We start from the raw sequence: 15093 nt of genomic DNA on the forward strand, positions 1-15093 counted from the left end.
ATACACCCAGTTTGACTCAACATTGGAGTACAGGTGGACTCTAACCGCACACTTTTAATGCATTGCCTGAGCTGAGGTGTCTTTTTTGAATAAAACTTTAAATTATCTCAGGAGTGTAACTTGAAAGAATTTCTGGGTTTTACATATTAATGAATTGATACCTGCAGCCCATTCTAAAAGATGAAAACTGAACAGCAGTCTAGGTTTGTTCGATATATCGTATCAGTTGCATGACACTATGATCTTTTACTATAAATTCTATGTCTTATGATCTTGCCCCACTAGTTATCTGATGAAGGAGCAGCGCTCTGAAAGCTAGTACTTCCAAATAAACCTTTTTGACTATAACCTGTGTTGTGTGATTTTTAACTTTGTCCACTTCAGTCCAACATCGGCACCTGCACATCATATATACAATACACAGTTAACTTCAAAGTGACCTCATAAAAAGGTAGACTTTGAGGAAGTAAGGTGGGATGTTGCCACAGAGGCTTATGTAAACCAGGACAAAAATTTGTAATTTAGTGCATTGGGAAACAGGAAACCTCTAGAGATTGCTGCGGTCAGGATTTACGGTATAAAAACACTGAGGATACCCAGTCTTGCATCATTCATAGAAAGCCCCAGAGAATTGGACACTTAAGTTTTGATTCTTCTTCGTCTTCTGCCTACCTGAATTTGAATCAATTAGATGCAAGTATGATACCTAATATTGGGAGAAATGTGTATCTTATTAAGAGCTTTCACATAAGGGCAAAGTTGCATTTTCATTACTATAAACTTTAAAAAGCTAAGTGGCAAATGCTGAATCATTATTGTGTAAAATTTGTTGTTATTGCAATGATAACATAATCATATCTGGATGCATTTGATTATTTCCTTGTAGCTGTTTCCTGTCATTACTCTTGGTGGCTGCTGTAGTATGGAAAATCAAACAATCTTGCTGGGCTTCGCGAAGGAGAGAGGTAGGAGATAGCAATGTTACTCTTAATTGATTGTTTATTTTGTCGAATTAATTTTCTTCCAATTCGTCTGGATATCTTACCTTTATTCCTGTGCAAAAAAGATGAGCAAAATGTTGCCAATTTATTCATCACTTGGCAGTATTCAAATCACATAATGGATGATATTGAGAATCAGATGATTACAGATCTTTGTAAGTGATTTGCTTTTTGCAAAGTACATGTAATGTGGATAATTTCATGTCCACGACAAGGTATAATAATTTCCTGATAAACTATGATGGAGAATTTCTGGCTATTATGATCTATACATTTGATCTCTGGGTTGAAACTTAACTGACACGTAACTAATTTCTGTTTTGGTGAATTTTATGGAAGGTTACTGTCCACAAGCCCAAGTTTTTTGGATTGTGGGAGGAAACCAGTACACTCAGAGGAAACCCACACAGACACAGGGAGAACGTGCAAACTCCACACAGTCACCCGAGGCTGGGATCAAACACAGATCCCTGGAGTTGTGAGGCAGCAGTGCGAACCACTGAGCCATCGTGCCAACCCTTATTTGAGATAAAATACAAATTTGTCCCTCAATCTTTCATTTTAAATACCTAATGGTTTATGAATAAATCGCTCCTTGTCTTGGCAGTTTTGATGCAATATGTTTCCTTCTATTATCTAGATTTCACTTATTATTTTGGTTGTATTTTTTTGACTAATCAACTCAGTTTCCTGCCGTTTCTCTGCCCTGCTTCAACTTTACATTGTTATTGATCCACTTATCTAAAGATATGTAGGTTATACGGCAAACATTGTTTTAACTGGCACTCAACTGATACTCTTGGTAAACCAGCATAAAAAGCCGGAAATACCATTATTAGCTGCCATGTGTGAGTATTTATGTTTTTAATAAAGTACAACAGTCATATCTATATCCCAGATGTTTTTTTAGGGATGTTGATGTCTCAAAGCTCAGCTTGATAATGTTTTACTGTGGTTATGCATACTTCTTGATTATCCAAAATATTTGAACAACCGGCACGCTCCTTGTCCCATAGGTACCGGTGTGTCGACCAAATTTTCTGCTTGTACTGTTGTGGGAAAGGATCATTTTCATCAGAATTTCTGTGGAATCAGGTGCTCACATTATGTTATAATGCCAGTTTTCTGGCACAAACTTTTCTGCAGATGCACAAAATTTGTTCTCCTTCTTGAAGATAATGAATACTTTGCCAGATGTGGAGGAGCCGATGACAGACTGGGGTGGACAAAATTAAAAATCACACAATACTAAGTTATAATTTGGAAGCACTAGCTTTCGGAGTGCTGCTCCTTCATCAAGTGGCTGTGGAACGGCATCATAAGACAGAATTTACAGCAAAAGATTAGTGTCATGCAATTGAAATGATATATTGAACAAACATTGCTGTTAAGTCTTTCATCTTTTAGAATGGGTTGCAGGTTTCGATTCGTTATGTAAACAGAACTTCTTTTAAGTCAGATTCTCCAGATAATTTAAGGCTTTATAAAATCGGGTGACATCTCAGCTCAGACAATGCATTAAAGATATGAGGTTAGAATCTGTCTGTATCCCAATCTTGAGTCAGACTGGTTCTGTTTCCAAAGTAGGAACTTATAAAATGTTACATGGATTGACTGCCTGAATTGACTGCCTGTAGGCTGTGTGCTTTTTGAGCAAAATAGAATGTATCTGCACATATTAATCTGAAAATGCAAATTCACCCCATGGACTACATGTGTATGTGCATGCATGTGTGAGAGAGAGAGAGAGAAAGAACGAGAGTTTATGCCTGTGAATGTGAGTGCACATGAGAGAGTGTTTGTTTGCATGTGAGCATGTTTGGTAAAGTGTTTGTGTGTGAGTGTGATGGAGTATAAGCCTGTGAGAAGTTGTGTGCGTGGGTGCGAGTGCGGTGGGTGTGTGTGTGTATATGAGAAAGAACGTGTGTATGAGAGAGGGTCTGCGTGAGTGTGAGTATGTAAGAGTGTGCATGTATGAGAGAATGTATAGTTTAGTGGGGTCACCTGTAGTGCGACATGAACCCAAGGTCCAGATTGAGGCCATCCTTATGGTTTCCGAACTTGGCTATCAGCCTTTGCTCGACCACTCTACATTGTTGCATATCCTGAAGTCTGCCTTGGAGGACGGTCACCTGAAGATCCGAGGCTGCATGTCTCTGACTGCTGAAGTGTTCCCCGACTGGGAGGGAACATCCCTGTGTGGCAATTGTTGCACGGTGTCCATTAATCTGTTGTTGTAGCATCTGCTTGGTCTCACTAATGTACTATGCCTCGGGGCATCCTTGCCTGCAGCGAATGAGATAGAGTTTGATAAAGCCATACGCAAGAGGTTAGTAAATACGTTTGTCGCTCACAGGATTGGGGACAATGTACTGGCATGGATAAAGAGTTGATTTTCAAACAAAAAGACCATAGAAGTGAATGAAACAAAAACAGAAATTGTCATAAAAGTTCAGCAGGTTTGGCAGCATCAGTTCTGAGGGAAGAGTCACCAGACACGAAATGTTAACTTTGAATTCTCTTCACAGATGCTGTCAGATCTCCTGAACTTCGCCAGCAACCTCTGATTTTGTTTCTGATTCACAGCATCTGCAGTTCTTTTACAGAAAAGTTAATGGGTCATTTTTAGGTTGGGAGATTCTATCTAATGGATACACAAGGATAATTGCTTGGACTGCAGCAAATCATAATTTATACAACTGATTTTGAAATGGGGATAAAATGTAATATTCCATGATTACAAGTTAGATAGACTGGGTGGAAATGTTAGTTGTGAGGAAGATACAAAGACTTCTCAAAGAGATTTGGAGAGTCTAACTGGGAGGGTAAAAAATTTGCCAGATGGACTACATGTAGCATAATAAGAAATTATTCACATTTGTTGGAAAAGGAAGAATAAATTTCTTAAATATTGAGAGGCTGAAAATGCTGCACTTCAAAAGGAGTCGGATGTCCATGTGTGAGAGTCACTGAAAGTTAATGTGCAGGTACAGCAAGGAATAAAGAAGACAAGATTTAAACTGGTTTTTATTACAAATGGATTTGGATATAGGAGTAAAGATGTCTAAATACAATTATAAAGAACTCTGGTGAGACCATACCTGGTGAAATGCGAAATTTTGGTCTCCTTACCCACGGAGAGATATACTTGCCATACAGACACCGCAACAAAGTTTAACTAATCTAATTCCTGGGATAGAGGAATTATCCTGTGAGGAAAAGTCAGATAGACCAGGCCTATATGGTCTGGAGTTTAAAAGAATAAGAGGCAATCGCATTCAAATATGCAAAGTTCTCGTAGGAATCAACAAGTTAAATACAGGAAAGATGTTTACCCTGGCTGGGGTATCTAAAATGAGGGACACAACGTTAAAATAAGATTTATGTCATTTAGGACAGATAAGGAGAGGTTTTTTTCACTCAGAGTTCTGAATCTCTGGAATTCTCTGTTTCGGAGAACTTTGGAGGCTGTCACGTTATGTGTTCAAGACTTAAAATCGTAGATTTCTATATAGTAAAAGCATCAAAGACTATGGTAATAATGGAAAAAGGTGTTGAAATAAATGATCAGCCATGATCTCATTAAATTGTGGAGTAGCTTTAATGGGCCCAATAGCCTACTCTTGCTTCTTCTTCTTGAACCTTGTGAAGACTGGGAGTTGCAGGAATGCATGCATTCAAGGAGTTTTCAAATGGGCTGGCTGGTTGGGCATTTTTGTTTTAGTTTCTCTTATTTCAAACCTGATAACTGTTTAGGTAGACATTTTTAGAAGAACCTTTTGAAGCACTTGCCAATAAATTGCTTCTTAGCGATGATTGAGACTGTAAAGCATCCACATGAAGCTTTATGGTTTCCAAGAGAAAAGATATTCCAGATTGGCAGACTAAAAACTTTAAACTGCTACCCAGAATCCAAGATTCATGGACTTAAGATGTAACCTATTGTATGCATTTTATGTCAAAAATGGACATTGGTGCAGTTTTTAAATGCAATGCCGAGCGCCTCTTGTTTGCCAAGTATTATGGATATGTGACACTAGGCGATCTGTATTTGTTTTAGTGGCTCGATATTTTTACCTGTTTAGCTAAGTTTCTGTCTCTTATGCACTAATATTGTTACTGTTATTGCCTTGCCATATTATTGTTGAGAATGAAGAACTGAATATATAATGGTGTAAACATGACCTGACTTCAAATTTAATCCAACAAGTTGAGTAGCATCAATTTCTCAAGTGATTTTTTCATTTTTCTTTTCAACCCCTCTATTCCTGTGATTCTCACAAAAGTGGGCTTGATTTTAAAGCAAGAAGTCTGCCAGTTACCTTCCACAACCAAAGCGCTTCACCATGAATATCGAGCTTTTCAAGTGTGGTCACTGTTGTGACATAGAAAATGCCATGAAAAATTTGCAAAATTTGTACAGAAGGCCACTCCCACCCCTCAAAATAAAGAAAAGATATGTAATATTCAAGAGGTCATGAGGTGATTATGTAAATAGAAATAATGTGCACTATTATGATACAGGGTGAGAGAATGATACAACTTCATGATGATCATTTGGACTGCCAGAGCAGATGTGATGGACTGAATGGTTTCCTTTTGTGATTCTGTTACCTGAAAACATCTTTTTTGTAATTGGTTGAGGGATAAATTTTGGACACCAGAGAGAATACTCCTGCTGCTCCTCAAAAAATTCCATGGGAAATTTAATGTACACCTGAGATAGTCATAGAGAGGTACAGTACAGAAATAGACTCTTTGGTTCGACATGTCCATGCTGACCAGATATCCTAATTTAATCTTGTCCCATTTGACAGCACTTGGCTGTCCCTCTAAAAACTTCCTATTCATATACCCATCTGGATGTTTTTTTAAATGCTGTAATTGTACCAACTCCACCACTTCCTCTGGCAGCTCATTCCATTCATGCTGCACCATCTGTGTGAAAAACTTGCCCCTTAGGTCCATTTTAAATTTTCCCCCCCCCTCACCCTAAACCTATGCCCTCTAATTCTGGACTCCTCCACCCCAGAGAAAAGGCCTTGTCTATTTACCCTATCCATGCCCCTCATGATTTTATAAACCTCTATATGGTCACCCCTCAGCCTCCAATGCCCAGGGAAAACAGCTCCAGCCTATTCAGCCTCTCACAAAGCTCAAACCATCCAACCCGGGCAACGTCCTTGTAAATCTTTTCTGAACCCTTTCAGGTTTCACAACATCATTTCGATAGGTGGGAGACCAGAATTGAACACAATATTCCAAAAGTGGGCCAACCAATGTCCTGTACAACTGCAACATGACCTCCCAACTCCTGTACTCAATGCTCTGACTAATAAAGGAAATCTTACCAAACACCACCTTCACTATGCTATCTACCTGCAACTCAAGGAACTATGAACCTGCACGCCAAGATTTCTTTGTTCAGTAACCCTCCCCAGGACCTTCTCATTAAGTCTATAAGTCCTGCGCTGATTTCCCTTTCGAAAATGCAGCACCTCACGTTTATCTAGATTAAACTTCATCTGCCACTCCTCAACCCATTGGCCCATCTGCTCAAGATCCTGTCTAACTCTGAGTAACCTTCTTTGCTGTCCACTGCACCTCCAAATTTGGTGTCATCTGCAAACTTATGAACTATACCTCTGAGTTCACATCCAAATCATTTATATAAATGACAAAAAGCAGTGTACCCAGCAGCAATCTTTGTGGCATATCATTGGTCACAGCCCTCCAATCTGAAAAACAACCCTTCACCTATGTCTTTTACCTTCGAGTCAATTCAGTATCCAAATGGCTAGTTCTCCTTGTATTCCATGTGATCTAATCTTGCTAACGAGTCTATCATGAGGAACCCTCTTGAACACCTTACCGAAGTCCATAAAGATCACGACCACTGCTCTGCCCTCGTCAATCCTCTTTGTTACTTCTTCAAAAAACTCGATCAAGTTAGTGAGACATGATTTCCCACGGACAAAGCCATGTTTGATGGTGAAACATTTTAGTCAAAAAATGGCATCTTCAACAGTACTTAATTTCTTCAGTATTTCACTGAATCATCAGCATCTTGTGGAGGCGACCACCACCACCACATGAAGGGCCAGTGAAACCCCATGTTATCACCTTTTGGGAAGGCCCCTCACATCTTGTGATATTCAGGCACTTAACAACTCAGTAGTTGTCCTTCCCCCAGTATCAGGTACTCCTGAATGCCAAAAATTGCTGACCATTTCAACATGCTTTGTTTTCTGGCACTGAATCAGTTTTGGACACAATTTGACATCCATTTGTCTCCCACTGCTCTTCTAACAATTTACCAGCAAGTGCCAATCTCCAATCCCCTTCTGTTAAGTGAAATCATAGAATCCCTACAGAATCAGCTCATTAAGTCCTCACCGATTCTCCAAGGAGCATCCCATCCAGACCCACCTAGTGCTGTAACCCTGAATTTCTCATGGCAAACCTACCCAGCCTGCACATCCCTGGAGACTGGGCAACTATTCATGGCCAATTCATCTAACCTGCACATCTTTGGATGGTGTGAGGAAACTGGAATAACCAAACAGAACCCACTCAGACATGTGGAGAATGTGCAAACTCCATGTAGATGGTTGACTGAGGCTGGAATCGAACTTGGGTCCCTGCTACTGTGAAGCAACAGTGCTAACCACTGTGCCACCATGCCATCCCAGTTTCATAAAGTTGGCCATGCCCAATCAGAACCTTTCTTTTCTGTTCTACATTTGCTCTTTTGACATCTACATTAAATCTAATGAGGTCACAACCACCAAAATGCTCTACCCATACTTGCTCTGCTTTACTTCCAGATGTGTTCCTCCTTTTGTTGCACTTCCTATGCACTAACTAAAGAATTTCTCTAAATTCAGAGAAAGACTTTGATGACTTCTAAACCTTTTACATTGATTCTATTTCACTTCATATTAAGGTATTTAATGTTTCCTAATTATTAATGCAAATTGATTTGCACTTCAGAAATTCGTCTCAGTATTTGATCTTCCACATCCTTCTGGTTCATGGTGTTCTGTCTTTTATGTTGTTTGGTTTAATCCATCTGACCACATTTAACAACTGTGCTAATGTATGCCTTCACAGAACTGTAATTGTCTCTGTAATCAATACTGTGACCTCCTGATTGAGTTCACAAGATTATGAGGGTTAACGGGTAGAATGAATAGAAAACAACTGTTCCCTTTTGTTGAAGCATTGATAATAAGAGGGACAGTTTTAAGATGAAAGTTAAAAGGCTTGGAGGGGAGTTGAGGAAAAAAATGTTTCTGCCAGAGGGTGGTGGGAGTCTGGAATGCACTGCCTGGGATTGTGGCAGAGGCAGATAACCTCACAACTTTTAAAAAGTACTTGAATGAGCATTTGAAATGTCACAATTGTCAAGGCTTTGGGCCAGTGCTGAGAAGTGGGACAAGTGTAGATAAAGCATAGTTTTGGTGTTACAGGTTCAATGTGCACTAAGGTCCAATGATTCGTTGATTCCTTTGTTTCATTATTAACCTGTAACCAGGAATATTGAACCGAAATTCCTTTCCTCCTTGAAACAAGTATCAGTAATAGTAAAGTTGTACTTTTATTCAGGAATTTGAGTAAAATGGGAAAGTAAAACAAATTTTTCTTTTCAGTTCTGTGAAGACCGAATTTGATTTTCTTTAGAAGGTAATTTTTTTTTACAGTGACGTTAAAACAGTATTTCCATGAGATTGTAATTTTAACTAATTACTAGATGATGAGATGATGGCTCCACTGACTCCAATCTTACTTTCTCCCAACCTTGGACAGCCTGCTTCTACTTGATTCTCAAAATCCACAAACCAGACTGCCCCGGTACAGCCACAATATGAGGCTTTTCTACTTCAATCAGAGACCTGAACACTCCCCATCTACCACCACTCCCCTCTGTCTAGCTGAACTTGTTCTCTCACTGAACAATTTCTCCTTTAATTCATCTCATTTCTGCCAAGTCAAAGGAGTAGCTATGGGCACCTGCGTGGGTCCCAGTTACGCCTGCCTCTTTATGTAGTATGTGGAATAATTCTTATTCTAGTCCTACACTGGCTCCCTCCCACATCTCTTTTGTCAGTACATCAATGACTGCTCCAGTGCCGCTTCATGCTCCTGTCAGGACCATGAAAACTTTGTTCATTCTGCCTCCAATTTTCATTCCTCTATAACTTTCACATTGTCCATTTCTGACACATCCCTTCCTTTCCCTGACCTCTCTCTCCATTGCAGGGAATAAACTGTCCACTAACTCCCATAGCTACCTTCACTACAGCTCATCACACCTCCATGTCCTGCAAAGATTCCATTCCATTCTCCCAATTCCTTCACCTACGTCTCATCTATTCAGATGATGCCACCTACCAAAATAGCACTGCTGACATGTCATCCTTGAAGAATTACTATGGTTTCCCACCCACTGTGATTGACAGGGTCCTCAAATGCATCTGACCGTGTTCTGCGCTTGCCCCTTCCCATAATTCATAACAGCATGATTGGGTCCCCCTTGTTCTCACTTTTCATCCCACCAGCCTCCGCATTCAAAGGATCATTCTCTGCCATTTCAGACAACTCTAGCAGAACGCCACATCAGTTCCCCCGTCTGCATTCTGCAGGGAACGTTCCCCCCAGGACATCTTTGTTCATTCATCCACCACTAACACCACCACTCCACCCTCTCCCACCCCACCAACATTGGAATCTTCCAATGTAACCATAGAAGGTGCAACACCTGCCCCTTTGCCACCTTACTCACTATTCGAGAGCCTAAACAATCTTTCCAGGTGAAGCAGTATTTCACCTGTACCTCCTCCAATCTTGTGTATTGTTTTGGTGCACCCAATGTTGCCTACTATACATTGGAGAAACAAACACAGACTGGGTGACTGCTCTGCAGAACACCTCCAGTCTCTGTGCACGTATGACTCCAACTTTCCTGTGGGTCATCGTTTTAACACAGCATCCTACTCACATGCTCACATGTCTGTCCTTGGCATGCTGCAATGATCCAGTGAATCACAGTGCAAACTGGAGGAAAACATCTCATCTTCAGACTAGGCACTTTACAGCCGATTGGACTTAATATTGGTCCAAATTGTGAACCAACTCCCATCCCTTCCTCTTCTTTTAGCTTTACTTGTTACATTCTCTGTCACCATGTCCTCTCCCTATTCCACCCCCCTGTCGAACACACTATTCTTTGAAGTATGGCAGTTAGACCCATTGTTCTCTCATTCTCACATTCCAATCACTTAATCTGAACTATCAATATCTTTTCTCCCCCACTACACTACATTCCACTCCACACCCCCAACTATAGCATAACTGTTGCCCCCTCCACACTTCACTTCCCCATAACTATCATTAATAGTAGTCTTTAAAACAGGATGAGCTGGGCTGAAGAAAAATCCTGTGTAGGAGCATAGTCAAAAATTCCAGGCCCCAAGGGCTACTCCTGGCTCAGGTCCCAGACCCAACTTCGATTATTGGACCCTGATAAACCCACTGTCCCATTCCCAGTCCTGAGTTACATAGAAGAAAATGCGAAATAGAAAGCTATGGAGTTGTCATAGAGAAAGGCTTCTTACAGTGTTATTGAAGGCATGACATTAAGACACCTATCATCAACAGCAATCAGGAACTGTGTTAGTAGCTGGAGCTAGATTAGGCAGGAGGGAGGCTTCTTAATTTGCTTTGATTGTAGCTGCAGAATGAGAGAAAAACTGAAGAGAAGGACATGATTTCAGGAAAAGAACATGAAAATGTATCACAATATTTCACCTCGTTAATGTGATTTGCATTTAACCATTTTATTGTCACTCCTTTTGTATTTGTGCAAAATCCTGGAATTCTGGGACAATGCAGTGGAGAAATAATAATTTTTGTTCCTTATTGTTGTGCTTTGCAGCTGTCGGGGGAAAAAGTGGCACTATTTCCCCAAGTCTAATTTTCTCACGTTGTGCAATCTTGAATATTTTTTTCTCTGTGCCATTGACCACATTTATTTTTAGGCAGTATTTTATTGCCAAAAAATGTACACTTAAGTTGTATTTCTCAGTGAGATTGGAAGAACACGTTGCATGTGTTACCCATTTGGTATCCAATTATATGTACAGGCCAAATCTGTGCTAAGCACAGTGGAATCCTAAGTTAATAGAAATTTATGTTTTTATCTTAATACAACACAATCACACAATTCTGTTTTAACATAATTTGACATGAAATTGCAACCAGCATCAATATTGGTGAGACAGAAATCAGTTTTCTGTACAAGCGCAAAAACCATGGTAAGCAAAATAAATGCAATTAAGTATGATGAGGATAGTGCTACTATCAAGTATTATTTTATGCCTTTTTCTTCTATTTTCTCATTTATTCATTTCTGCAATATTCTATAGCTAGGCAGCTTAACTATTGCAAGCTCATTGCCAATACCACTGCAACTGGTCACTATTACATACACATGAACGATGTAGGCTGGCCTGTTGCACTTGTTTTCCTCCTCACTTTGTTCCTATGAAAAATGCTTGTAATTCTACAGTGCCTTTTCCTGTTCCTTGTCTCAGATTGAAATTAAAGAGCAAAAAGACCAAACAAACAAATAGCAAAGTGTGTCAGAAAAATGATAAACGCTTCTCCGATGAAAATTTGAATCATAAGTAAAGGATCAACACAAACAGGTTTAAATTGTGAAAATTAACAGCAACCCAATGAAAACTATTGGTATTAATCTTTGGGGTCATTCCTGCACAAAATTACTTTCATTATCTAATTTTGAGTTAGTTGCCATTGATCCTTGGCTTAAAGAGCCACAAATGAGACTTCACTTCACCTCTTTTTTTGAGCAACCAGAATACCTACTAGAAAATGGGCAGCAGTCTATCTCTGACACCATTGCTGGCCTGTTTGACAGTTTTACTCAGAAGCAAGGTACATAAAGCTGGAGGACTTTGTTACATCATGCCTTGCTAGATGTTGCACTTCATCCATATTTTTTCCAGCTACTCAGCACTTTGAATAGAATACCACAAGCCCGTCTTGGAGTTACCAAAGTATCTACAGCTGCAGAGCTGAAAGTGCATTTTTCATGTATATAACACTTAATAAATTAACATTTCTAATGTATTTTAGTCAACACTAGGTTTCAAGGAGTAGTGTTTAAAAGTTCAGGAGAGATAACTGAAGAGAATGGGATCTTAGCAACCAAAAGAATTTTATGATTATGGCTACAAGAGTTCCAGCTAGAATGTTACTGGGAAACCTGACAGATGAAAACAGTTGATAGTTAAGTCATTAATGTTGCTATATCAGCCTGCAGCTCATAAGACATGGCTTGGTCAATATCACAATGCAAGGCTCAAAATACATGCACTTGAAATACTGAGGTAATGAATTCCATGAAAGTGAATAAGAAATCTTTAGCTTAAGGCTACATGAATTCAACAGCTACTATTTGGCACTTAAAAAAAACATCGAATGCTATTAAATGCTATTGTTTGCGATTTTGGAGAAGATTTGTAGCTCAGGTTGTGGATCAGGTTGTACGTTTGCTCACTGAGCTGGTAGGTTTGTTCTCAGACATTTCATCATCATGGTAGGTAACATCATCAATTAGCTTCCGATGAAGCGCTGGTGTTCTGTCCCGCTTGCTATTTGTGTGTCTTGGTCGGTTGTGGTGGGTGATATCACTTCTGGTTCTTTTTCTGTGAGGTTGGTAAATGGGGTCCAAATAGATATGCTTGTTCATGGAGTTTCGGTTTGAATGCCAGGCCTCTAGGAGACTTGGGTAAAGAACCTGTCGGACCGACCACACTCAGACACGGAGAAAGCTGTCCTAGTACGAGGTATGTACTTCATAAAGACAAAAAAGACTTCTGAGCAGTACTGGAATCCACCCTGAAAGAGAACTGAATCACGGAAGAAATCCAACTGGCAATCAGACAGACAGTAGCACCAACACTAAGCTGAAAGAAAGAAGTGAACATCCTCAAGATATTGGAAAGGAAAGCCCTGGAAGGACTCAGAAGAGACAGAAATATCGTAATCCTACCGGCAGACAAAGGGCACATGACCATCATCCTAAACAGAACGCAATACTTTGAAAAAGCAAGAACACTACCCGCAAATACCGATAACTACCAATTGATGGCGATGGACCCAACTCCATAGCTAGAAAACTGTAATTCAGCATCCCTGAGGAAACTTCACAAGACAGGTGAAATTAACAAGACAGACCTCCAACGAATGAAACCTGAAGGATCCAACACACCCCATTTCTACAGATTACCAAAGGTACAAAAATAAGGGGCCCCCCTCAGACCAATAGTCTCATGTCCCCGTACACCGACATATAGAGTAGCAAAGGAACTGCAACACAAACTGAAAAACCTAGTAGAAGACTCAAGCCACTCCATCCATTCGCCCCAGAAATTTCTTGACATCATCAAAGACACCAAGTTATAGGACAACAAGGTCATGTTTTCCTTCGGTGTGATGGCCCTATTCACATCAATAAACATCACCTTAGCCAAAGACACACTGGCCTCACTGCTAGACGAACCAAGGACACAAAACACCTGACAGCACCAACTCCATCAGCAAGGACAGAATCCTCAAACTAGTAGACCTGTACCTCAGCACACTTCACCTTCAATGACAGGTCCTACAAACAAATCAATGGGAAGCCTATGGGATCACCATTATCAGGACTCATAGCAGAAGCAGTAACAGAGGTTAGACCAAACAGTCTCTCTCACGATCCAGCCCAAGTTTTGGGTCCACTATGTGGATGACATCTTTCATCATCACAAAACGCAACAAATTAGAATAAACCCACAAACACATAAAGAACATCCTTAATAATATAAAGTTCACAAAAGAGGAAGAGAACAACAAACAGACTCTCCATCCTAAGCATCACAGTAGAATGAAAAGCCAATGGACAGCTGCAGACCAACATCTGCAGGAAAGCCAAGCATACTGACCAGATTCTCGACTCCAGGAGTAATCATCCCAACACCCACAAATGGAGCTGCATCATTACATTATTTAAATGAGCCACAACACAGTGCAACACCCAGGAACTACGAGAAGCCGAGGAAAAACACCTGTACAATGTATTCAGGACCGAGTATCTGATAAGTGCAGTCTGCTGATTCGTACACAACAGACCTAAACACGAAGATACAACACACCCAGAGACTCTAGCCACCTTCCCATACATTAAAGACAATGCGGAGATGATGACCAGACTACTCCAGCCCCTAGGCATCACAGTAGCCCACAAACTACCACCGCAATGAAACAGCTCCTGATGAATTTAAAGGACCTCGTACCAACAACCAGCAGAACAAACATCATATACAAAATACCCTGCAAGGACTGCTACAAACACTGCATTGGACAGATGGGCAGGAAACTAGCCACCAGGATAAATGTGCACCAACTAGCCACCAAAAGACATGACCAGCTATCAATGGCATCCATACAGACGAAGAGCGACACCAGTTTGACTGGGACAATACTCCCATCCTGAGACAGGCTAAACAAAGACATGCATGGGAATTCCCAGAGGCCTGGCATTCAAACCAGAACTCCATTAACAAACATATTGATTTGGACCCCATTTACCAACCCCTCAGAAAAAAAACCGGAAATGATATCACTCACCACAACAGACCAAGACATATAAATAGCAAGCGGGACAGAACACCAGCACTTTCTCAGCAGCTCACTGATGATGTTACCTAGCATGGTGACGAAATAGATCCCTGGTGGTGGGGTCCGTTTGGAGGTGGCGGAAATGACAGCGGATGATACATTGTACATGGAGGTTGGTGGGGTGGTAGGTGGGGACCAGTGGGATTCTGTCCTGGTGGCATTTGGAGGGGCGGGGCTCAAGGGCGGAGGAGCGGGAAGTGGAAGAGATGCGGTGGAGGGCATCGTAGACTACGTCTGGCGGGAAATTGCGGTCCTTGAAGAAGGAGGCCATCTGGGTTGTACGGTTTTGGAACTGGTCCTCCTGGGAGCAGATGCGGCGGAGACGAAGGAATTGGGAATATGG

General features: G+C 40.7%; 1 protein-coding gene across 2 annotated transcripts in view; it reads left to right on the top strand.

Moving 5' to 3' along the window:
- atrnl1b (attractin-like 1b) overlaps window positions 1-15093 on the top strand; it is a 944158-nt gene that overhangs the window by 586232 nt on the left and 342833 nt on the right. Inside the window, exons 26-27 of one of the 2 annotated variants that reach the window (XM_043712812.1) lie at window positions 887-965; window positions 5288-5374. In XM_043712812.1, the coding sequence (XP_043568747.1) occupies window positions 887-965; window positions 5288-5296 (88 nt within the window). In that variant the 3' untranslated portion in view covers window positions 5297-5374. Of the gene's footprint in view, window positions 1-886; window positions 966-5287; window positions 5375-15093 lie in introns of those variants that run through there. The other variant, XM_043712811.1, reaches the window with a different exon arrangement.

Source organism: Chiloscyllium plagiosum, chromosome 22, assembly GCF_004010195.1.
Source record: "Chiloscyllium plagiosum isolate BGI_BamShark_2017 chromosome 22, ASM401019v2, whole genome shotgun sequence".
Classification (NCBI taxonomy): domain Eukaryota; kingdom Metazoa; phylum Chordata; class Chondrichthyes; order Orectolobiformes; family Hemiscylliidae; genus Chiloscyllium; species Chiloscyllium plagiosum.